At 40.8% G+C, this 26,444-nt stretch overlaps 1 protein-coding gene across 1 annotated transcript in view; it reads right to left on the reverse strand.

Moving 5' to 3' along the window:
* gad3 (glutamate decarboxylase 3) overlaps positions 1–20,999 on the reverse strand; it is a 32,071-nt gene extending 11,072 nt beyond the window's left edge. The window contains exons 1-4 of the mRNA XM_067364069.1: positions 19,966–20,999; positions 2,453–2,610; positions 1,612–1,854; positions 1,449–1,539 (exon numbers count right to left, since the gene is read on the reverse strand). Coding sequence (XP_067220170.1) covers positions 1,449–1,539; positions 1,612–1,854; positions 2,453–2,610; positions 19,966–20,999 — 1,526 coding nt within the window. The remainder of the gene's footprint in view (positions 1–1,448; positions 1,540–1,611; positions 1,855–2,452; positions 2,611–19,965) is intronic.
* Positions 21,000–26,444: the final 5,445 nt, after the last annotated feature.

The following is a 26,444-nucleotide window of genomic DNA, read 5'->3' on the forward strand; positions in this document are numbered from 1 at the left end:
GACTTTTCAAGTCACCTTTATTTATATAGCACTTTTTACAATGCAAATTGTGTCAAAGTAGCTTTACAGGGTAGATCTCATCATTTTAAAAGTAGATCATCAGGCAAAAAAGTGTGGGCACCTCTGGTTTACAGCATTAGCAGAGATAGATTTTTTTTTTTTTTTTTTTTATCCTTAAGGAAAATTGAATTAGAATTGAATACATTTAAAGAAAGAGACACAGTTGGTTCAGTAAAACATTGTTTAATAAAAAAGAGTTTTCTCACTTTTCTGTACCGAACCCGTACACCGAACCGTGTCTTCAAAACCGAGGTACGTACTAATTCGTCATTTTTGTGTACCGTTACACCCCTATTCACTTATGTAGTTTATATCAAAATGTCATACATGCAATGACTTCTCCAAACATTGAAACTTTCTTACAATATACGACAAGATCACATTCAACAACTGATGGATACAAAGTCCCCTAATTTTTTTTTGATAATCCATTTCACTCAAATGTTGTAACAAATACATCACGATACAACTTCGGTTAAATGGCAACATATATATATATATATATATATATATATATATATATATATATATACATAATATACATGTTGCCATTTAACCGAAGTTGTGTCAGATCATTTGTATCGTGATGTATATATATATTATCGGGGAATAATTAATATATATATATATATATATATATATATATATATATATATATATTATTCCCCAAATTATCAGCTAAAATATTTAATTTTAAAATACATATCGTTACACTACCATTCAAATGTTTGGGTTCTGTAGGACTTTTAATTTTTAATTTTTAATTTTTTTTTTTTTTTAAAGAAGTCTCTTATCTAACCAAGTCTGCATTTATTTAAACAAAAAATACAATAAAAAAGTGGTGAAATATTAATATAATTTAAAATAACTTTTTCTATTTTAAAATATTTTAAATTTTTTCCTTCATGACACAGTTGAATTTGCAGCATCATTACTCCAGTCTTCAGTGTCACACGATCCTTCAGAAATCGTTGTAATATGTTGATTTGCTTCTAAAGAAACATTTCAATCAATGTTGAAAACAGTTGGGCTGTTTAATATTTTTGTGGAAACTGTGATGCATGTTTTCAGGATTCTTTGCAATGCATTTTACATGCATTTATTTGAAATAAAAATCTTTTGAATCATAATAAATATTTTTCACTTTTGATCAAATGAATGTGTTCTTGCTGAATAAGTATTAATTTCTTAAAAAAAAAAAAATCTTACTGACCCCAAATTTTTGAATACTAGTATATCTCTAAACTGTGTAAAAGAATGTCAAATACAAACTTTTCATCCCTATACCTTATTTCTAAATTTCAGTGTTACAACCTAGTCTCCCCTACATTTATTTTCTGTTTTTATAATTAAAATATGAATGTTGAAACTTAATGAATGAGCCTCACATGTTTGTATTTGCTGTGGATGTCAACCATTCTCCTGCTAGACCAATGATGTCTAGTCCGGTTGACAGCTGGTTCAAAAATCTTGGATTACCTAGCAACATTAAAGAACAATATCAACAAAAGCTTCCACTAAACACAACTGTGTCGTTTTGCTTGTTCTTACTTGTTTTAACTCCATATTTCAGTGTGTCTCTGCAGTCCACCAGTAGCTGCTCCAGATTATCCGGCTGGTCAGGAAGCTCCAGGCTGAATCCCTCCAGACCTTCCTTAAGCTGGTGTGGATAGTGAAAATCTATAACTTTGGAGCCGCGTTTCAAGGATTTACTGATGTAGTCCAGCAAGATGTTAACCAGCTCCTGCAGGAAGTGCTTGGTTGCTTCCTCTCCCTCTTCAGCAGGGAGCAGATCTGAGCAAACACAAAATCCACAACATTCTCACAAATTAAGTGCTTTACATTTTCTTACTTAGCAAGGACATCAACAGGTTGTTCTGTCAATCAATTTATGAGGGTTATAATTTACATTCCAGCAATTCTTTGTCATTCTTTTCTAAAATGGCTTGTATCTAGAGCAGTTGGAACACAGTTCTATGGTTGAATTTGCATTGTAAATTTGAAATTGCTCTGAAATAATTTGAATTCACCCTTCTGGATAAAAATATTTACTTTGTGGAAGTAATTGTAGCAGAATTAAAAATGAATCTCTTGTCAAATGCTTTTGTCCAAAATGGCTCAGAGTGAAAGTTATACATTATATAATTTCATTCCACTGTAACAATATTTGAATAGATAATTGAATGTCAAACCATGCAGAATGAACTGCTATTTGCTACTTGAAGTCTGAACATGTTTCAGTCAAAACACTCTTTACACTTAGTATCAAACTGAAAAAAAAAAAACCCACAATGCCACAATACTGGTCTGTAGTGCTTTTAAAAAAATGTTGTTGTACTGCAAGGGGAAGCTCAGACATTTCGCCACCCTTTCATTTAAGTGTTTGCTGTACCTTTGCTGTGGATGCAGCTGAAGTCATGGGCTATGCGCCCACTATCATATTTCAGGGCGTCATCAGTGTTTCCTAAAGAACCTGTGTCCTGTTTGCTCTTGTCCAAATGCTGTCTATCAGCTTGTGTGAACTCCATTATGTTTCCAATAGACCTGCACACAAATCAACATACCATCTCAAACACCCACATCAACATACCAGCTCAAACACCCACAGATACTTCATTATAATGTTTTCAGTTTTAGTCATTTTAGTTCATCAACTTATTTTATTTCGATTAACTGCCAAGGCAACATTTCTACATTCCATTTAATTCTTTTAAGTTTTGCAGTATTTAGTGCATACTTTATGTTTATTTCAGCTTTATTTCAATTAATGAAAATAATTTAATAGTTTTGGTTTTATTAAACAATAACAACACTGAGACACACACACACACAAAACTTTTACATGATACCACTTCATGAAAGAATTTAAAATCCAAACCAAAAATGGTTTAATATCAGCAGTGAACAACCACTTATGTGAATACCAATCACTGATTGTTAACACAAATTATTGCAGATTCAGACATTGTACAGTATGATTAAATTAAAAGCATGGAATGGTATTGTAACACGTTATAATAATCAACAATAAATCAATGTAGTTTACCTTCTCATTGAGGCATCCACTGTTGTAGACTGTTAATATCTAGAGTCTGTGCCAAATGGCTGAAATTCATAAAAGGCTTAGCCTCCACCCCAGGGTTGAAAATCAACCAACCTTCAGTCAAACTAGGTGTGGTCATAGCGCACGGCTTTCCATCCCAATGAAAGCAATGCTATTACATAAGGATGAAAAAGCCCACGGTCTCATCACCTTTTCAGACTCTCTCTCTTCTTTTGTTAATTGATTTGAATGTGTTCATTCTCTCCACTGCCTTGACACAGACAGATGCCTAGGCATGAAAAAAGTGGTTTATGTGAAGATGGAAAAATCTTGAAGCAGTCAAGTGACAGTAACTCTGCTCTTCAAGGCCAAATGTCTCCCCTATATGAATCCTGCAGGCTTGTTTTATATATATATATATATATATATATATATATATATATATATAGTTTTGGGTATTGATATTGATATTGCTATTTACCTGTTTCAATGTAGTTATTTGGTTGTTTTTAAGTTAAGGCCATATATGCTTGAATGATTATGAAATTAACTGCAATACTTCCTTTGTTTGTTATAAGATAAGATGACTAAGCTACAGTTGTGAAAGTTAGGTTTTTGAGTTTGATGTTTGTAACCAACCACAAAGGTTAACAATAAGGATGAAGAGAGCATGTTCCAATCTCAACAGGAGGTGAGCCAGACGAAGACTTAGGTGAAGAAGAGGAAGAATGCTAGAAGGAGACAACAGCATAAGCGAAGAGGAAGGACATCCGGCTAAGTAAGCAAGAGATAGAAACTGACACGCCTACAACTGGATCATACATGGCATTGATAAATTGATAAGTAATATGAAGTTGGAAAAGTAGTATAAAAGTCTGAGGAGTAAAAGGCCTCCTCAGATGCTGCCTGCATGAAGCATAGAAGCACACATGATACCCTAACTTGGGGCGCTTAACAGCATCTCCAATATTGCTGTATAAAGCTAGGTTATACAGCTTTTTAGCATAAGCTGATTTAAATTTTATTTTGGTTTACTTTGCATTAAAGGTGCCCTAGAATTAAAAATTGAATTTATCTTGGCATAGTTAAATAACAAGAGTTCAGTATGGAAAAGACATACAGTGAGTCTCAAAAAAAAAAAAACCCATTGTTTCCTCCTTCTTATATAAATCTCATTTGTTTAAAAGACTTCCGAAGAACAGGCGAATCTCAACATCATTAATATGTACGCCCCCAATATTTGCATATGCCAGCTCATGTTCAAGGCATTACACAAGGGCAGGACATCTGGATGTGCACAGCTGAATCATCAGACTAGGTAAGCAAGCAAGGAAAACAGCAAAAAATGGCAGATGGAGCAATAATAACTGACATGATCCATGATATCATGATATTTTTTGTGATATTTTTAAATTGTCTTTCTAAATGTTCCGTTAGCATGTTGCTAATGTACTGTTAAATGTGGTTAAAGTTACCATCGTTTCTTACTGTATTCACGGAGACAAGAGAGCCATCGCTATTTTCATTTTTAAACACTTGCAGTCTGTATAATTCATAAATACATCTTCATTCTTTATAAATCTCTCCAACAGTGTGTAATGTTAGCTTTAGCCACGGAGCACTATCAAACTCATTCAGAATCAAATGTAAACATCCAAATAAATACTATACTTACGCAATTAGACATGCTACATGATGAACACTTTGTAAAGATCCATTTTGAGGGTTATATTAGCTGTGTGAACTTTGTTTATGCTGTTTAAGGCAAGCGCGAGCTCCGGGGGTGGGGAGCGTGAGCATTTAAAGGGGCCGCAGCCTAAATCGGCTCACATTTAATGATGCCCCAAAATAGGCAGCTAAAAAAATTAATTTAAAAAAAAAAATCTATGGGGTATTTTGAGCTGAAACTTCACAGACACATTCAGGGGACACCTTATTAAATCTTTTAAAAAGACATTCTACGGCACCTTTAACTGCTGAGAATTGTAACCAATAAGAGATATTTTATTGTTACGATTGCCTTCCGTGAAACTTGACTTATAACTACAAACTGAGTCTCAATAAAGGAAAAACACAAGGTAGTCTTCTACATCATTCCTGAAGGACATCAACCTGTGGATGGGTGAGTACTTTATGGTTTAGGCTAGATTTGGCTACCTGATGAATCCTAGGGTTAAAAGGTGTAATATAAAAGTTCACATCAACTAACAATACATGTACATGTGCCCACTGTTGGCACGTGAGCATCAGAACTGGACCACGGAGCAATGGTGGCCTGGTCTGATGAATTACATTTTCTTTTAGATCACGTGGATGGCCGGGTGTGTCACTTACTTGGGAAACACATGGCACCAGGATGCACTGGGAACAAGGCAAGCCGGTGGAGACAGTGTGATGCTTTGGGCAATGTTCTGCTGGGAAACCTTGGGTCCTGTCATCCATGTGGATGTTACTTTGACACATACTGTACCACCTACCTAAGCATTGTTGCAGATCATGTACACCCTTTCATGAAAATGTTATTCCCTGCCTGGTGGCTGTGGCCTCTTTCAGCAGGATAATGCGCCCTGCCACAAAGCAAAAATGGTTCAGGAATGGTTTGAGGAGCACAGCAGTGAGTTTGAGGTGTTGACTTGGCCTCCAAATTCCTAGATCTCAATCCAGTATCTGTGGGATGTGCTGAACAAACAAGTCCGATCCATGGAGGCCCCACCTCGCAAATTACAGGACTTAAAGGATCTACTGCTAACATCTTGGTACCAGTAGTCTAGTGGAGTCCATGCCTCGATGGGTCAGGGCTGTTTTGGCAGCAAATATAGGAAGGTGGTCATACTGTTATGCCTGATTGATGTATATATATATATATATATATATATATATATATATATATATATATATATATATATATATATATATATATATATATATATTCAGTAATGAGGGAACAGATGTAAAACCTCTTCAGTTTGTTTCAGTCTTTGACTCATATCTCACATTTCATTTGGTCTATATGTCTACATTTTGAGATAAAAAGACAGCGATTCAGTTTTTCCGTGAGAGCAAGCAGAGATTGTGTTTAAGAAGAGCATAAATGAGCTTGGTGTTTCAAATAGTGTGCAAATAGCTTGGGCAAAGTGAATAGAGGCAATAGCGAGTGATATATGAAGGCTTGTTTTTATTATTTATTTTCATGGCTTTTAATCAGTCTGACCATGTTGCTTCCATCAGTCTCGTTGGTTAAATTATTTCTATGTTTAGTCCTTGAACATTACCTTGCCTGGAACAGATGCAGCCATGGTAACTTCATAGAAGGAAATAGTGCCTTTGTACATTCATCTGTATATGAAGATTTCATGTATTGGTAAAACGCTTGCTAATGGACAGCTGTTTTTTTTTTTTTTTTAGAGAGAACACAGTATTTTTTAGTGTAACTGCTTCATTTTGATCACTTATTCCCCAATATGACGTTATTGCAATTTTTTATGTGTGATCCTTGCTTCAAATAAAAAATAATTAAGAAACAATTAGAAATGGAAGGAACAGCATGAAGACCCGTTCACACCAAGAGCAATAACTACAAAGATAATTAACAATAGATTCTTGGAAGCTTTATATGATCGATCGATCGATCAGACAGACCAACTGACTGACAAACAGATAGGTAGAACTTTAACACGTACTGATTAAAAGATAAACAGCAATTTTCTTATTTCAGTGTTGTTATTTAAAGGGTCATGAAACCCCCCTTTTTTTGCCTGGTTGTTCACACCTCTGAGCTGCAAAAACTCTGTAAAAATGGGCGTGTAAAGCTCTGTAAAAGTGGGAGTGTAGAGGGGGGGAAGAGTGGAGAGAACAACCAATGAAGCACAGACATACAACACACTCATTATACACAATAATGAATATTAATATATATGAGCATGGAGAAAATGACAACAAACTCCCAACCACAAGGGAGAAATGCAAAAGAATATTTAATAGGGCTAATATTAGGCTACTTTGATTACGTTTATGAGCACTGCAGTCTCAAAATCAGTCTTTTGTCTATTAGAATAATCATGTCGTCGTGTTCAGATTGGCTACACCACTGTATCAGTGTCCAGTTTGCACATATAATTCATTTGAAGAAGACTTGATGAAATATGTGTGCATAATACAACGTGCTGGTTAATGTTTTGTGCAGGAGAATGTGTGAAATAAAAACTTTAAACATGGATACTTTATTCTGTATGAGCTATGTGCCACATGGCTAGTGTTGTTAAACTCATCGCGAATGTGCGCTCCGCGTGTATAGCATAACAGTTGTATTTTTCATGTGTTCGTATTCAAACTCCAGTTCTGAGCGCATCGTGAGCAAAATATAAACACCACATGTGCTGCTGTGCTGAAGGAAACAGCCTACGGTTCGCGTGTTTAACGCAGCTAGAGCAGGCAGAGGTGAATGAACAGCACTTTTGTGACATTTGAATTCTCCGCTGTAATGCGATCTCACACGATCATATTTTCCATTTCTGCTGGTAGATTACAGCAAAACAATCCACATGCACACAAACCTCTGCTCTGGTCGCGTCGCAGGAAAACACATTGTGTTGTAGCACTGAAGACCACAAGAGACCGAGATTGAATGAGCTTTATGTCATGAATATATGTCGAGAATCGCTCGAAACGGTCTACGTCAGCATGTTCGACCATGTCCGTGGGCCGAAAGTACACGATTATGTCAGATTTTGTGACGTTGCTCCGACTCAGCTTTTCAAACCGGAAGACAGAACCAGTAGGTGGCGCTGCGCCGCAACTCAGCATGTAGCCTCATGCAGGACATTACAGTATAGGACAGTGAGAGTCAATACTTTACAATCTTTTATAAAAAAGTATACAAATAAAGTATTTTAAAGGTTACTTGATCTTTAGAAAGACGCTAAATCCTTTTTTTTTTAAATTGTCATACGGGTTGCCATTGAGAGTTGCCATGGCAACTGAGAATACCTTCAAACAGCTGGAGAGGACAGCGTCTGACATTTCTGCTTCTCGTAGGTAAATGCATTTGTGAACTTCATATTCATGTCTTAATCTTTGGCAAAAGAGAGATATTAATCTGATTCTCTCATGAGAAGTGAAGCGCAGTTTATCTGTGTTTCAAGGCATGTGATTGGCTGTTCGCTACTGATTTCACATGCTCTTTCATGCACACATGATCCATGAACGCATCGAACACATTTAACCTGCACAAACCTTTTATTATGGCAACAAAATCAGTAAAAAAAAAAAAAAAAAAAGTTTAACTATGATGTTTCTATTTTCAGAATTTGGTTGGTTGTTGGTTGTCTACCTAGTTCAAGAATATTTTTTGTGGTTGATTAGGGCTTGCACATGGTTGGGAACCACTGATTTAGAGCATATATAGAATACAGTGGTTCTCTATTGCAAGGCTAATAATTTTCTTAATTAGCAAAGCCTTTATGCACTGTCCCAATCACCCAAAAGTAATGTTATGATATTATTTATGATATTAATACATTTTTACTGATTTTGTAGCAGTAGTGCATCTAATTTAATTAATCGACAGCCTGTTCGCTAATCTTCAGCATGTTTTACACTAAAAAATACTTTCGTTGGGAACTATATGTAGATTTTAGCTTGATAAAAATGTATTTTTTCATGAGAAGGAAGACTAGGGAATGTTGCAACTGGTGTCACTGCCATTACTGTCACAGATCCCTTGTCTCCAGGACTCAAATTCCCATAATCCTCTTGTTCTCCACACCTGCACTCACTTCACTCGTCTTCTCCCCATCATCACCGATCTTCATCACCTGGACTTCCTCATTAGCTTATATTGGACTCACTCTCTGTCCAAATGTAATGTTATATTGTGTGTGTATGCTTCTGCTCTGTAGTTCTCCATTAAAATACCCTTCGCTGTGGATATCCGTTTACGTTTCATCTCTATTGCAACACCGACACGTTGCAATTACACGATAGGCTGAGAGGCACCGCACGTGATTAAGTTAACCGTTACGCTTTCTCCAATGGAAAGAGATACTGACCCTCTTATATCTCCCTATTATATAGATGGGTTTCATGTGACGTCACTGTATTCTATCGCCGCCGTATTTGGGACCGGTCACAGCAGCCACAACTACCAGAGGAAGGCCAAAGAAACGCTCTCAGAAGGTTCACAACAAGTTTACAATATATCTGGGATATGTGGTGCTGTTAGCCGTTTCAACAGTCGTCAGAACTACAAATTTATTTGATCCCAAAGTATTTAGATCGGCAGAATTATTGGCTTCAGTCAGAAGGGACCACACCACTGGCAGCCAAACAGCAATGCACAACATTAATAACTGCTGGGACTGTAATTTACATAACATTATAACGAGAACACTATTGTAATAAAATGTTGTGAATTCTCTGTGTTGTTGTTTCAGCGTGTTGTTGTGGTAAGAGCGACTGAGTTAAACATTGATTACATAACTTGTTCAAACTTCACTTGTGCATTCGCATCATTTTGTGCAGATAAAACTTGTAATAATTTTATTAAGTATAGCCTATCTGATTATTCTCATAAAGGATGTGTTTCGTTGAGGTAAATAACCCACAGAGCTGATGATCATCTATAGCTTCAGCGCGAGCACTCAAAAAGTAAGACATTAATATGATTGGGACTGTCTTCTTCTTATACATGATATTATAATCGTATATACTTGTAAAATGACGTTGTGAATTATTTGGGCTTATTTGCTGTGTTTCGGTGTTTCAATGACGTTACTTCAAGTTCATCTGTGCGTGATTTTGTACAAATAGTTGTAATATTATTTTTGTTTTGTATTAATATCTGGATTATTTTATATAGGATGTGTTCCGTTGAGTTAATTAACTTTCAGTTTATGGGTTTTTTATTCTCTTCAGCTTCAGCGTGCGCAGCTCAAACAGCAATGATCAAGTCATTAAAATGTTTAACTACACAGTAATATTAAAACTTTAATATTTCTTTTAGAAAATTAATGCATTATTTTTAATACCTAGCTCTTATATTGTTCTAGTATTATTTTCATCAACACATAGTTTGATTAATAATAAGGATCATGATTTAATTTTTTCTCAAATCATCTCATTGTATTATTTGAGCTGCGTGCGCTGAATGAACACCGGACAACTGAAGCGCTTTGCTAGAAGGTTAATTTACTCAACGGGGCACATCCTATATAGGGTAATTCATATATATTTATACAAGATAGACATTAAATTACAACTTATATTTGCACAAAATCATGCACGCATGTACTTGAACTAAGCAATGTAGTCAGCTGGTGTCGTGAATTTGTTCATCCTGTAACAACACGCCGAAAACACAGCAACTAGAATTCACAATATTTTCAAATAAATTTGTAGTTCTGACGACTGTTGAAACGGCTAACAGCACCACATATCCCAGATATATTGTAAACTTGTTGTGAACTTTCTGAGAGCATTTTGTTGGCCTTCCTCTGGTAGCTGCTGCTGTCACCATAGACTTTAACAGGGCGCGCAGCTGCCTGTGACCGGTCCCAAACATGGCGGCGAGCATAGCGGAAGTGACGTCTTTGAAACCCATGTATACAATCTCTGACACATTCACAAGGGGAGCAGAAAAACATGATCACATGAGGGCAAGGAAGTCACATTACAAGAAACCAGGAAACAAGACTGTGAGAATTACAAAATAAAAGACATGAAAATATAAACATGAAACAAACCCAAAACAATGTGACAGTAATAGAGTTATAATGAAAACATTAAAAAGTATTAATAGAGCTGATATGATATAAATCATTATTATTTTATTTTACAGAACAACAGTAAAATTACAGTACTAACATTTATGGATTTCTTTATTTCTTGCTTTCAAACATTAAATCATTGAGCTTTTATTTGGGCAGAAAACCACAGGAAGATGTGGAAGGTGTTTCTCTTTGACAACATTTCAGGAAAAAAAAAATGAAACCGGTTTTTCAGCATTCATGAGAGTAAAAAATGTTGTTTTTTGTTTGTTTTTAATACAGCTTGAGGGGTTTCCAGAAAGCAGCTTTGTCTCTGGATCATGTTTCAGGGTTACTTTACTTCAGATAAACATCTCTAAGCATGAAAGCACAGATTTTGTGTGAATTATAAATCATAAGCCATATTTCCATTGCAGGAACTTTCCCCAGGAACTAGGGACTTTAGGGTGGTATTCGGTATTCAGGGGAGTTCCTGGGACAAATTGTTCTGCTAATTTTGGTGGAAATGGGGCTATATGAGCTATTCAGCTCTCATACTTCACAGATCTACATTCAAAAGAAAACAAACCGTGACACTTTACTTTTGCAATGGGTTTTTTCTATATTTGGGAGTCACTATATTTGGGAGTCACTTGGAGTCACGAGTAGCCGTGCGATATGGCTGTATATCAGCACGCTGTGATTCGTCCGTAGGTAATCACAGCGTGCTGATATACAGCCATATCGCATGGCTACGAGTGTGATATTGCGTTTATACAACAGTTCGACGGCACGAGTGTGTAAATAAATAAGAACAACAACGGAGTGTCTTTAAAACCCTCTTTTGTCCAGCACTACTTCCTTCCGCCACGGATTCAAATCTCAATTTGACAGTTGGACCAAGCCTCCGTTGCTAACTCTAAAACGTCACTTTAGAACTAGTAACGAAGGAGCATTGAGTCGCTTCATTGAAACACATTGAATTTTCTACAGTATTAGAGAGAGAGAGAGAGAGAGAGAAGGCTATTACCTGTGTCTGGTATATTGCATTACATTCATTCTTCAAGTCGATGTCCATAATATTATATCCTTTATACAAGTCCGTTTGAATGTCCGCTGAGGAAAGTGATCTTTTTTTACAGCTTTGGGAATTTTCCATAGCACCACAGCGCTAAAACAACTTCCTTTTGCAAAAGTTCCTTCCAATTTAAAAGTCTCTTGTGCTTCACTGACTCATTCTCCTGTAAAGTGTTGCCGCCATCTAATGGCGTATTAATGTAATGTTCACTCAATCCATATTACTTAAAGGTACAATTTGTAAAATTTTTGCAGTAAAATATCCAAAAACCACTAGGCTAGTGTTATATATTTTGTCCAGCTGATTACTAACAATATCTCTAATGTTTTCAACTACTTGTAAATTATGAGAAAATTCCCATTCTAAACAGTGACACGGGGCAGTGCAGTCGCCTGTCAATGACGCAGTTACCGCCTTTGTTACCGCCTTTACTGACGTAGAAACCACATGACAACAGTGCCGTGGACAAATGCGGAAGTAGAGTCTAGCGTCCAGCAAACCACTAGCTTGCTTCAAGCAGTTCCTTATTTACTTCTTGCACGTTTTATGGTGGATTGTGTTAATTATTTATGGAACATAATTACTGTTTACCATCTGCCGCTGGTTCTGTCGACAAGGACAGCTCCCGTAAACTCATGACCGGAAAAGCGGAAGCGGCGCCGGCGACTGTGTCATAATAAAAGTCCCGCTGCTCGTGAGGCGTGTGTTGATCAATCGCTCCAGCTCCTCGTTCAGCTCCCACAACACTCGGTCCTGCTCTGCTTCATACTACAGTAACGTTAATAATCGCATCCACGAACATGAGTTCTTCCAGACACCAATCCCTATTCTTTTGCACCGTCCGTTGAGATGGAGACCACATGTCCCAAGTTTCCACTCTAAAACTTTACGTCATCAAACTACGCCTTTGTTTTGAATAGGCTTCTAGCGACCTCTAGCGGAAAAAAATATCACAAATTGTACCTTTAATGGACATATTTATATAAAATAATATTTATTGAACAACAAATAAGCACAATTGTACAGTTCAGTCAAACATAAAGCACTAGTTATTAAAAAAAAATAAAAATAGGTCACCATTTACGCTGGTATGTGGGTTTTACAAATATTTAACGAATGAAAAGGATTTTAAAGAGCTTGTGACAAAACCTCCTAACTCCATTGGATCCTCAAACTGTCAATCAAGCCTCATTAATCCGCCTAACCTCGTGAATGAAGTGCGCACGCAGTTTGGACATCTCCTCTGTGCAATGCAAAGGTAAATAAAGATCTGATGTTTGAAAAAAAAAATGTAAAGCGTTTTCTTTACTCAAAAAACCATATGTTTATAAAGTTTAATGTTTTACGTATTTGAATCGGAGAAGAGTCTGATATGTCCCGTCTAGTTGTAGCCAATATGCTATATAAGGATGTAACGTTTATTATTATCAAATTTAATATAGCACAATTCGACTTGCTCTGGAACAAATAATAGATTAATAAGACCAAAGATTGCCCGTTCTATGTACTCAAATTGAATTATGTCTCATGTTTAACCACTATAAGAGCCAGCGGCAAATCCCATAGGCATGGCCGAGATGAAGCTGTTCTCTGCGGTTACAGAAGCACTGAACGGCCGCTGACGCACTCGAGCTCGCATCTCCGAAAACGTCAAAACAAATTGTAAAATGGGCGCTGTTATTAAATATGAGTCACATATTTCAGGTATAAACAACTACATTCTCGCCTAAAAAACAATTAAAACTACAGTTCGTGGTACAAGAAGTAGTATTTGTAAAAATTACGGTTGATTTGATCGGCCGCCATGACGGTCACTTCAAGCGGAGTGATACAAACGGTGAAAAGGCAGTAGGAGTGCTGTTATCACTGAAATATCGCATGGCTATCAGCCAATCAGATTCGAGAACCAGACAGAACTGTTGTATAAAGATATATATTTTATGTTGCGGCTTGAAACGAGCGGGTCATATCAATATTATAAAGAGCACTTCGTCTGGAAAGCATCTGCTATTTACAAACATCTGATAATCGCCTTTAAAAAGTCAGTTTTACATACATTCTAAACCATAAACATCTTAAAAACATATTTAACATCTGACAGGAAACATCTCAGATGCGTTGCAGGTGAGCAAACATTCTAAAAAAATGGCTTATTCCAGAAGAAAACACGCACATCATATAAACATCTCTGCGATGTGCATGTGCTATCTAGGACAATGTTACTGCTAAATACCTAATGTATTGTTGTAGCCACGTTTCTCACTGACACTTCCCCAACTCTTAAACTCAGGGCTTAAAGAGAATACCACTCACATACGACTTTGTGGTGGCACTGTGCGTTCAACTCGTAAAATCTTTCCGACATGAATTGAACTCACCATCTAATAAGAAGATGTGCTGCGTTCATCCAATCAATGACACTTACTCAGCTAATATGCAAATAAGAACGTTAACTCAGGGCTTAGAAATGTTCAGTGCGAAACAGGATTATGAATTCCTAGGATTAATTGTTAGCCCATCCCTGGGTAAATTATGAGCAATGTGAAACATGAAGCAAGATAACCAGTTTACCCATGTTTTAGAAATGACTCAGGGTCAACTATTCACACAGCAGTTATGAAAACAGGTTGTGAGTCAGGTTTACAGGTGTGAGTTGTGAGTTGTGAATATAACTAAATTATATACTGAAAACAGGACTTAGAACTGTATCTGATGCTACTGTCTGAACGTGGCCTATGTGCTGCTGGCATTAGATTCAGGAACCCTGAATATATGCAATGTAGCTCCAGAATGCTCGAAAATATAAGAGCTGGCCTGTGGTTAAGCCCGCTGTAATATTCACTGTAATGTATTCATAAATTGGCTACACCACACTCCCATTACTTTTCTTAGGTCTAAAGGTTGCACTTCAGTGCAGGGGGTCTGTTTATTGAAAATCATTCCTTCAGCGCACAGTTGAAGTTGAAGAGCAGTTTGTTTTCTCGAGCAGGCATCCAGTAATCACATCCCAGCAGGCCTTGCAATCTGGTACGCTTGCTTGAGCACAGCACAGTGAAAATTGTATATTCACGGCACACCTGTATGGTTTTAAAGTTACGATCTCAAATTCACCAAGCTTGGGCAAGTAGACATAAGGATTAATTAGCTATTTACATAAGTTAGGATATACTGACTTTATTGTTACATTTGTTTATGGCAGATATATGGATAATCAGATTTAAAATGAACTTTTTGAACAGTCCAAAATAGGGCTTTGCCATGTGACATGCACCATGAATTTAATGAAGTATTAAATCACTTAAGCAAACAATATTTGAAAACAGTGTTTTGCAATTTAAATGCTATTTACATGAATTTGTTTGGCTGGCTCATTCCATGTGAAATCACTTGAGGAAAGGAGTTTTTCAAACCACCCGTTACAGATCTTTAATCCTATGTGGTACAAAAGAAAAATTTTGATGTTATATTTTTATAGCATAACATTTTTAACTTATTTTTTACAAAGTATTTAATCAAATGCTGATAAAAATCTGACTAAGAACCTGAGAGCATTTTAATGAGCTCATATATTGTTTGCATTTTTTAGGAGTATACTGTTTCATACACAAGTGGCAGCACAATACTTATCAATTTCATGTCATTAATCCAATTAAAATTAGGATAACCATGAACAAAGCAAGTAAGAGCAACCTATAATGGCTAATTTGAAGTAATGATGCATTGATATGGAACATAAATTAAGGTTTTTATGGTATCCATAAGTGAACCAACTCATTAACAGACATTTGGTTATGAATCAGATTACACAACTCACAATGCAACTCAGTAAGTAAGTTGGATGCTGATTCAGTAGCTGCTCTGAAAGATTTGGTGAGGTTTTTCAGTGAAAGATATGTCAGACTGATTGATTGATAGAGTTATTTCTGAATTAAATGCAACTCTTGAGTTTGTGAGTTCTTACATGGAACAATTAGTGGTACAGTCTTTGTTAGCTGTGTCTTGAATGGATGGTTGGTTCATGCAGTTTTAAACAGTGGAGTATGAACAGAGACCATCATTTTTTATGAAACAAATAAATAAACACATGTACATGTAGCTTACATAGCCTATATGCATATGTGCATTATAACCTCAGTGATGACATTCACTGTCAATAATTCACCTTGACAACAATCCCTTATGGCATCAATGCGCTTTAGCTATGTTCGTTATTTGTTCTAATGTGTCAGGGGAATGTTTTTAAAACACTAATAAAAATAATATCATACCTTCTGTTCTCTCTTTTTTTTAAAAGAACATCAAAAGATGCGCTTGAACCATTGTCCTGATCCTTTTGAACACACGCGAAAAATGACGAAAGCTTGCTTGAATCAGAGCTCTGGCATGACTGTGCGCAGCACGCTACAATGAGTTCTGATTGGTCAATTACTGTTATTTATAGTTTGTTAAGAGAATTTTTTAATTTCTTCTACAGCTATGCCGCCTAATCTTGTGTGACTTTCAAGAAGAAGATCATTTTAGTTTTTTACTTTCAACAGGTTGCTCTACATAAGCTCTTATATACTGTTGAATGTCTGGATAGTTGTTTATAAGATGAGTAAATTTTCAGTTTCTATTCAAGAAATTTCTATTCAATTTCACTTACACCCCCAAAAAACATCCAAACAAACAGAGCTAAATTTCCAAAAAATGTTGTAAGACTGGTGATACCAATGTTTTGTACGATCTACTTAAGGCAGGAACACACCAAGCCGACGGTCGGCCGTTGGGGAGTTTTTCTTCGTCGGCCGACTAAGTTTTCCCAGTGTGTTCCACACCAACGGCTGAAGTTGGTCCTCGTCTGCTTTTTTTCGGCCGATTCAAAATGTTGAATCGACGTTGGAGCTCGTCGGTCCGTCGAGCAATCTGATCATTCTGATTGGTTGTTCAGATACTGCCGCCTGCTGGTTCGGAAAAGCTTTTCATCTCACGCAGGAGCAGAACTGACATGCTACTTGGCCGTCGGCTGTTTAGCGTCGGTTTGGTGTGTCAGAGCAACTTTGGAAACAGACGCTGCCGACGTGAGCCAACCCCACAGTCTGCTTTCATTGCCACTAGTTTGCTGGCGTCGGCTTGGTGTGTTCTGCACTGTAAAAAATGACTGTGATTTTTACAGTAAAAGACTGTAAAAATGCTGCGGTGAAAAACTGTCAATTTCTTTACAGAAAGTTTCCGTACTATATACGGTGAATAACTGTAATAGATCTAACGGTACATTTAATGTAATTTTACGGTAAAATACTGCTAAATTCAGTTTTTGGAAGTGAAAAATAACAATTCATTGTAAAATTTACAGTGAAAAACGTCTCAGGTTACGTATGTAACCATGGTTCCCTGAGAACAGGGAACGAGACTCTGCGTTGACTGAACGTAATGGGGAACCGTCACGTGACCCAGGTGTCGAAAGCACTATCCAACAACTCCAATTCCTATTGGCCGGCGACAACCTATGACATCATACGGCATATGAACATATGAAGGGAGCGCCTGGAGAGACAGTCTCTATCTTATCGTCTTTCGGGACTGTTCTGAAGGCAAGCAACCTGAAGCATGGCAAAGAAACGCAGAGTCTCGTTCCCTGTTCTCAGGGAACTCCACTCTGCGTTGACAGAACGCATTGGGGAACGATATACCCACGCCGCCATGCTGGAGGGGAGTGCCTGCCAAAAATATGGCTGAGGCAAAGGCCTCAAAGCAGTTCTCAAACTGCCCAGCAACTCCCCCTCGGGTCACACCAGGCTGTCAGTGACAGCATTCGTTTTGGCCAACAGCCCAAGCTGAACTTCCCAAAGGCTTCTATCTTTCTTTTTTAACAAATAGAGCCTAGAGAAAACGCTAAGGCGTCTAGAACCCAATTTTCTTGTAAGAAAAGTGGTTCCTTTAAGGGAATGTGGCCAAGGAACCAAAGGGAACCTCGGCCAGTCACTCACAAGGGGAGCAGGGTCACCCTCATTGCCACCAGGGAGGCCGACCTGGTCTTCTCAGGGAACAGACTCAGTTCAGGCCAACCCTGTCTGAATACAGAGCCTCTAAAATGCATTCTTGAGGAAGATAGTAGGTAAGAGTGACTGCAGAAAGGCAGAACCCAGCTCAGACCCACACGTAGAGACGGGCATCCTAGAGAGCAGAACTCAGCTGAGTGCTATGAACCCTCATATCGAGGGGAGATAATCCGCTCAACCTAGGATCTACCCTGTGCTTAATTAACGCACTGAGGAGGCTGTGTGCTATAAACCCTGAAAAGAGGAGCACAAACCAGCCTGGGGCTGACCCTTAAGACGGGGCCTGATCAAGGCCAAACCATCATGATCAGCTTAGGGAGCTAAGCACTATTACAAACCCCAAGGGGAAGCGCAGAGCTCACCTAACAGGTAGACTATGCCAAGAGCACATACTCATGGAGGCCCAAGAGGGGCTACAACATGACAACAGTTTTATTTACATAAAAACAGAAGTAAACTTCAGAAAGAGGCCTGTTTCTGGTAAAGCCATTCTGAACATCAGTCTAAGCCGGCGGCAGACAGACAACTTCCATGGCAGCAATAGAAAGCTGCACAGTGCTCTTATGATAATCCACCCAACACAATCCAACAAGCAGTGTACTCAGTAAAAGCAACTTTTACTCTTTAAGCAAGAGGAGTACAGCATACGCCAACACGTATTAAGGAAGGCCTGGAAGGCCTATAACCTCAACAGACACGTGGCATCAGCTCGTGGCAGTGTTTAGGACCCAAGCCTGGTAAACAACCCGCAAAAGAGGGGGTTGAATCTACCATTTGGGCCCCTGGCCAACAAAGTGTATAGAAATAGTTCTCAGAGAGAAATACACCTAAACAAATGCCAGTGTATCCAAAAAGGCTTCCCGTAGGCTTAGCATCCTTCAGGACACATGGCGAAAGTCTCGTGGCCGTTTCCAGGAGCACAAGATACAACCTAAAGGGAACCAACACAACCAACATTGTCTAAGGGAGGCTAATTAAGCCTACCACCTCAAACAAACATGTTGCAGGGCCTGAAGCAGTTTAAAAAAACAAAACAGTATGTGAGCAACTGATATCCATTAAACAGCCAATATGACACTATTGCTAACTAGAAAGAGGCTTAACAATCTAGCCTACAATCACCGTATATGCAATATAGCTGATAAACAGAAAACTGAAAGGGAGCTGACAGATACACACTTTATTCAGAAAGTGATCTATCCACCCTGAGTATGCAATCCAACAGGTGATGCACTCAGTGACAACAAAAACTCTCCTAGCTGGGGTTTAAAGGGGTCACCAAACACTTAGATAGAGGCCAAGCTTTTCTCAAAAAGGACCTACTATACATAGGTGTAACGAAGGCGGGACTCAGAGTGAGATCCATATGCAAAGCTTTATTAAATGTTGAGCGTGGTCGTACAGGCATGGTCAAACAGGGCAAACAGGAACATCAGAGACAGGCAGGAACGTAGTCAGATAACAGGCAGTAGTCAAAAGGCAGGCAGCGATCAATCACAGAACAATAGAACCAGACGGGGATCAGTAACGGGAACCGGAACAGACAGAGAGACAGGAGAAACGCTTGGAAGTGTAACACAAGTGAAAACAAGACCTAGCAGAGAGGTGGTGTGTGTATGAGTCCTTTATAGTCCGTGTAATGAGCTGCAGCTGGGTGTGGTGATAAGTGATTAGTGTGAAGTGTGTGCAGGTGAGTGGCAGAGAGGATGATGGGAGATGAAGTCCGGGAACTGACAGGAACAGACGGTGATCATGACATAACGCCCCCCTCCCGGAAGGCGCGTCCTCGCGGCGTAAAAGGAACAGCTAGGGAGGGAGGGTGGGTGCATTGGAGACCTGCATGCAGACATAAACGGGGTCCCCAATGCAGGTCCAGGAGCCTCGGGCAGCCATGGCAGGTCAGGTGGCTCGGGCGGCCACGGCGGGTCAGGTGCCACGGGCGGCCACGGCGGGTCAGGTGGCTCGGGCGGCCACGGCAGGTCAGGTGTGTCAGGAAGCCACGGCGGGTCAGGTGGCTTGAGCAGCCACAGCAGGTCAGGTGGTTCAGGCAGCCGCGGCAGGTCAGGAGCCTCGGGCAGCCACGGCAGGTCAGGTGTGTCAGGAAGCCACGGCGGGTCAGGTGGCTTGAGCAGCCACAGCAGGTCAGGTGGTTCAGGCAGCCGCGGCAGGTCAGGAGCCTCGGGCAGCCACGGCAGGTCAGGAGCCTCGGGCAGCCACGGCAGGTCAGGTGGCTCAGGCAGCCATGGCAGGTCAGGTGGCTTGGGCAGCCACGGCGAGACAGAGTCCGTGAATGACCACGGTGGGTCAGAATCCATTAATGGCCATAGTGGGCTACAGTCCATGGGTGGCCATAACAGTACAAAGGCCGATGACGGCAGTGACCAGGCAAGGTCCCCACCCACAAGCTCCCCACCCCTAGGTATACTGCCCCCCCCAAAAAAGTTCTTGGGGAAATCAACGGAGGCATTGTCGGGTTCATGGGCAAGGAGCTCGGGTGGCGCCTGCAGGATAGATGGCCTGAGCGATGGTGACAGGGCCGACCAAGGGTGCTCCGTGGCCGTGTCAGTGAGAGCGGGCAGCTCGGTGACGGCCTCCGTGGCCGTGTCAGTGAGAGCGGGCAGCTCGGTGACGGCCTCCGTGGCCGTGTCAGTGAGAGCGGGCAGCTCTGGGATGGGCACAGGCTGTTCTAGAACGGCAGCGAGCCGCTCTTTGACGGCAGCAGGCTCAGGCTGCTCTGGGACGACAGCGGGCTGCTCTGGGACGACAGCGGGCTGCTCGGGCTGGCAGACTGCTCCAAAGTCCATAGAGCTCGAGTTTATCCTCAACGCACGCAGGACAGCCAAAACATAAAAAGTGAGCACAGCCCTCTGGGCCAAGACAGGACTGACCAGGAGAGCAGGCTGCTCTGGAGTGGACTCACTGGCTGGAGCGGCCTCTGGAATGGACTCACTGGCTGGAACGCCCCCTACATCCTTACTCATTGCAGGGGCGGCCATCTTGCCCGAGGGCACTGGCAAGGCAGCCACTTTGTCCATCGCGTCCAGGGCGCTTGAGAGCGTTGCAACCGGCGAACTTGAGAGCGTTGCAACCGGCGAACTTGAGAGCGTTGCAACCGGCGAACTTGAGAGCGTTGCAACCGGCGAACTTGAGAGCGAAGCGTCCGGCTGGCTTGAGAGCGAAGCGACCGGCGGGCTTGAGTGCGAAGCGGCCGGCGGGTTTGAGAGCGAAGTGGCCGGCGGAGACTTGGGGATGCCAGCTGCTCGGACTGAAATCAACGGTGGATCGGTCACACTGGAACGCAACCCTCCCCGCTCCCGGACTGATCTAGAGACCTGACGTGACTCTGGGCGATCAGCGGCGACGTGACTTTGCTCTGGGCGATCAGCGAAGGCGTGACGTTGCTCTGGGCGATCAGCGAAGGCGTGATGTTGCTCTGGGCGATCAGCGAAGGCGTGACGTTGCTCTGGGCGATCAGCGAAGGCGTGACGTGGCTCTGGGCGATCAGCGGAGATGTGGCTCGGTGTTGTTATGGTGGTAGCCGCCATTTTGTGAATGTCCTTTGGCGCAGCGGCTATTACGTGGTTTATCTCGGTGTCGCATTCCTCCGCGACCCCCACGGTAAACGGAGAACCAACAGTCAATAACACATAGTCCAGGAAATGACTAAGAGAAGAACGGGGTCCCTCACAAATTAATTGTTCTTTGAGTGGTTGGTTGACACCATCGCAGAAAAAGTCAATAAGTGCACAGTCAGGCAGATCTGAATAATATGCAATGTTCAGGTATTCTGTGATGTAATCCTCCAGTGATCGTGTGCCCTGCGTACTCCACAACAATAATTGATTAATGTCCATACCGTGTAGAGATCCTCCGGGAAAGCTGCTGGATCGTGGTGGTGGCGAAGTCTTCTGTAACGAAGGCGGGACTCAGAGTGAGATCCATATGCAAAGCTTTATTAAATGTTGAGCGTGGTCGTACAGGCATGGTCAAACAGGGCAAACAGGAACATCAGAGACAGGCAGGAACGTAGTCAGATAACAGGCAGTAGTCAAAAGGCAGGCAGCGATCAATCACAGAACAATAGAACCAGACGGGGATCAGTAACGGGAACCGGAACAGACAGAGAGACAGGAGAAACGCTTGGAAGTGTAACACAAGTGAAAACAAGACCTAGCAGAGAGGTGGTGTGTGTATGAGTCCTTTATAGTCCGTGTAATGAGCTGCAGCTGGGTGTGGTGATAAGTGATTAGTGTGAAGTGTGTGCAGGTGAGTGGCAGAGAGGATGATGGGAGATGAAGTCCGGGAACTGACAGGAACAGACGGTGATCATGACAATAGGCAGGTGTCAACCTGTGGCAGCATATTAAGCTCACATACAAATGTAGGGCAAACGTCTAGAACTTCAAAGGAAACTTTGATATGCATGCTTTAAGAAAAGGAGAAATATATATCCCAACCACAGATTCTCAAATCTGCTCCAAGCCTAGAGGACGGAGTTAACTGCATCGTCAACTCAAACTTGAAAGAAATCAAGTAGCTTGGAAGAGAACATTTTTCTCACAGCATGAAAGTTCTAGAGAGTGGGGCCTAGCAAACATATATTGCCAACACTATCTGCTCAAAGATAAGGGCCTACCACCTGAGAAAACAGCATCAGGTTTTTAACAAAACAGTCTACAACCTAGCTGTTAAACTCATGATTGCACCTACATAAGCAAGGGGACAATTTGGGCAAACAGATACTGGCCACTCCCTCAGGAGGAGGCCAAAACTAAAATACATATGGGGATTTAACTTCACATACACCATACGCAACCTTAGTCCTTGCCTGGCCAGCAGGTACAGGCCTATCATAACAACAGGCGCTAAAACAAGCCCGATCTCTACCTACTATTTTCAAAGAGAAAAATAGCAAAGATCAAGCTCAAATGCTGGGCAGCCTGCTAAGGCCGCCGCAAATCAACTGAAGTGATGAGTGCTAGCTCAAACTATACTGAAGATAGCCGAACGGCTGAACATACAGAGAAAAACTGAACAGCAGCCATTTTGTGGCTCACTCAGTCAATCTCACACTCCAGTTCTGCCCAAAGAACCCCTAATGCATTTACTGTTACACATTCAGGAAATGATACAGAAATAAAAACAAGGTCAAAATTTTAATAATTTCAAATCAGACCCTGTCTTACCTTCCCGTGGCTCGCAGACCAAAGATTCCGTCTTCATTCCTTACCAAAGGGGAAGAACGATATCCCTGGTTCCGTAAACCTACCGAACCTTTTCACTATCAAGCCAGAAGGCGGACCTTCAGAAAAAATGTCATCATAGGCCGGCCACCGGCCTGACTGTTCAAAGGTGTTAATCCTGAACATGCACAGAAAAGCTCAGATGGCGAGATCAGGGCATCGAGGAGAGAGCCCTTTTCTTTCTCCCCGATGTCCGCCATGTTTAACCCTCAGGGGTCTGAGGATTTTCAGGGCCCTGGAGAAGTTTTGACATGCCCTGACATTTGTGCTTTTTCCAGTTGTTCATAAACATATTAATGGAAAAAGTGTCATTACACTGTATTCAGCACAAACTAGGCTACAGTAGTATGTGAGGAACATGTATGTACATGTTTGTGTTTTTGAAGGAATAACGTTTATGCGTGGTTATGAGTCACTGAAATAAAGCCAAAAAAATATATATTAAATCTTTGTTCACAAGACTTCTGGGTATTTGAGGTTGTAGACTAGAGTTTTTGCTTCAAAATGAGGTAAAAATTATGTTGCCTGCTTGTTCATATAAAACAATACAGAGATTTAAATTTTCTAAAACATCTTTGGTCAAGAAACACAGTATGCGTGGAGGCGTGAATCACATAATAATGACCTGAAATGACTTGCATATTAATGAGGCCTTTCAGTCAGGTAGGCTGTGAAAAAACCCTCTGTGATCATGATTCAAATCTCATCATGATGTAAATCAAACATACAGAAAAAACAGCAATACTGTGAAAAATTATTACAATTTACAATAATGGTATTCTATTATATTCTTTAAAATATCATGTATTTCTGTGATGCAAAGTGTCTGAACAATTATGTTACCTCTATGGCATTTCATATAGGCTTTTAGCTTAAAAGCATGCACATTTGGAGAAATATTGAAGGATTCTCATGTTTATGTCAATTTTCTATACAGAGGAGTATTTATTCATTATTTATTGTCATCACTGTGAACGCTGGATACTGTGTTTACAATTCATACTTGCAACCGGAGGGCGCTCTGTGCACTTTTAGTCCACAAATGCCTGCTAAAGAAGAATAGGCAATCCAGGAAATAACTGAACTAACAGAGGCCAGAGATCACTAACTATGGCTATTCAAAACACTTTTCAAGGCAATAAATACACGATTGAGACGATGAATGCATATATTGACTCAGAATTTGCGTCTAAATAGCGATCCCTCCGTGGGCGTGGCCGCATTAGCGGATAATGAGCTGAATCACGGATTTCTGACATGGCTCTCTTTTCATACAGATTACATAAACACAGAATGTTTGTTTTCGATTTGACTTACACGATTTAAAACCTGACATTTAAAAGTTTTTTTAGACATAAGTCTAATTTTTTTGTGATTAGTATTCACTAAGTTACAGTTCATTTTCTGAGAACTATCAGATTGGACTTCCTTCAGAGGGAGACGAGAGATCATGCATCATGTTAGTTTTCTTTATTTTACAAAAAGCACAACATTTTGTTTTTACTAGTGTACACAAATAAAAGAAGATATTCCACAGATTAAAATGGTGTATAACTCTTAATTGTATGTGCAACATTAACGGAGTATTTTGAGTCTCTTTCACACTGGTAAGAAAAAAAGACCTCAGACCTCAGAGTGTTAACCACAGATGCCTCTCCATAGCCACCATCTACCAATCGAGGCGGCCGTCTGCTTGGTGGCCCGGAGAGCAAGATCTGTGGTCTGGCGCAACTCAGCCACCGCTTCAGGGGACAAACCTTGCCCCTGATCCAGGTCCTTCAGCAGGACAGCCTGGTATGCTTGTAACACCGCCATAGTGTGTAAAGCAGCACCAGCCTGGCCTGCAGCAGCATATGCTCTGCCGTTCAGACGAGATGTCATTTTAAGGGGTCTGGATGGCAGAACCGGAGCTTTAAGTGTCGGTGCGCTGCCCGTGGCGAGATAGTTCGCGAACGTCTCGTCAATGGGAGGCATCGAAACATACCCGTACTGGCCCAATCCCTTCACATCAGCGAAATTCCCCTGCTGATGCAGATTAATTCTGGCCGAATACGGGTTCTTCCATGCCTTCTTAACCTCAGTATGCAGGTCCAGAAGGAATGGAAGGCTTACTGGAATTACGGGGTTGTGATCGGAAAGAAACCGTTCGTCCAGCCTGACGCGAGCGGGCTCTCTCCTTACGCGCTCCCACGGCAACTGCAGCCTGCCGGCGGCGTGCTCCACAACCTCCAGTAAATCGGCATATGCTGGACAGGGGGGCTTGGAAGAAAAAGAAGCAACCTCAGTCACTTCTTCCTCTTCCATAGCCACCTCCTGCTCTCGGGGGCTCTCAGCCAGAAGAGCATTCGCTCCTGGATCCGATGATGTCAAGGAAAGGACATCATCGTCATCCAGGAGCTCATCCCCGCCAGCCGCCGCCTGAGGTTGAGAGACCGTAACACCTCTCTCAAACTTGGCGGCGAGCTCCACCTGTGAGCCCCATGAATGCTGCCGCCACTCGGCCTCAGCGTGAGCGGGACCAGATCCACTGGGCACAGGTGTTGACGTCTCTCCGCCCCAGAAGAGAGCCAGGCAGGAACGAAGCGTTTTCATAGGAAAATAGCGTCCTCAAACGCTGCCTGTGCATGCTTTTCTCCTAGACAGATAACACATAGGGTGTGAGTAAAAAACCTCGGGCAAGGATCCGCACACTTCCTAAAACGTTTTACTTTGTCCTCAGACATAGCTCAACAGAGAATACTCACTTGGAGAAATAGACAGTGCAATGACACGAACAGTCCCGAAAGACGAAAAAGATAGAGACTGTCTCTCCAGGCGCTCCCTTTATACTTCCGGGTCATGCCGTATGACGTCATAGGCTGTCGCCGGCCAATAGGAATTGGAGTTGTTGGATAGTGCTTTCGACACCTGGGTCACGTGACGGTTCCCCAATGTGTTCTGTCAACACAGAGTCTCGTTCCCTTTCGAAAGGGAACCCTGCATGACACTTCACATTTGATATATTTTCGTTGAAATACATTTTATATTTTCTTAGTCTTTCTCATTTTTTTCTAATCAGTTATGTACATTAGGGTTTTATGTTACATATAATGTTGTTAAATTAATGTTTATTGCATTTTTTAAAATTTCATGCATGTTACCATGATGGTGTTTAGTGTGTGTGTGTGAATGACACTGTGTGCACCTTCTATATATTGGTATTGTCCTCCTCAGCTTGTGGAAAAGCTGCTAGTGATG

This window comes from Chanodichthys erythropterus, chromosome 16 (genome assembly GCF_024489055.1).
Source record: "Chanodichthys erythropterus isolate Z2021 chromosome 16, ASM2448905v1, whole genome shotgun sequence".
NCBI lineage: Eukaryota > Metazoa > Chordata > Actinopteri > Cypriniformes > Xenocyprididae > Chanodichthys > Chanodichthys erythropterus.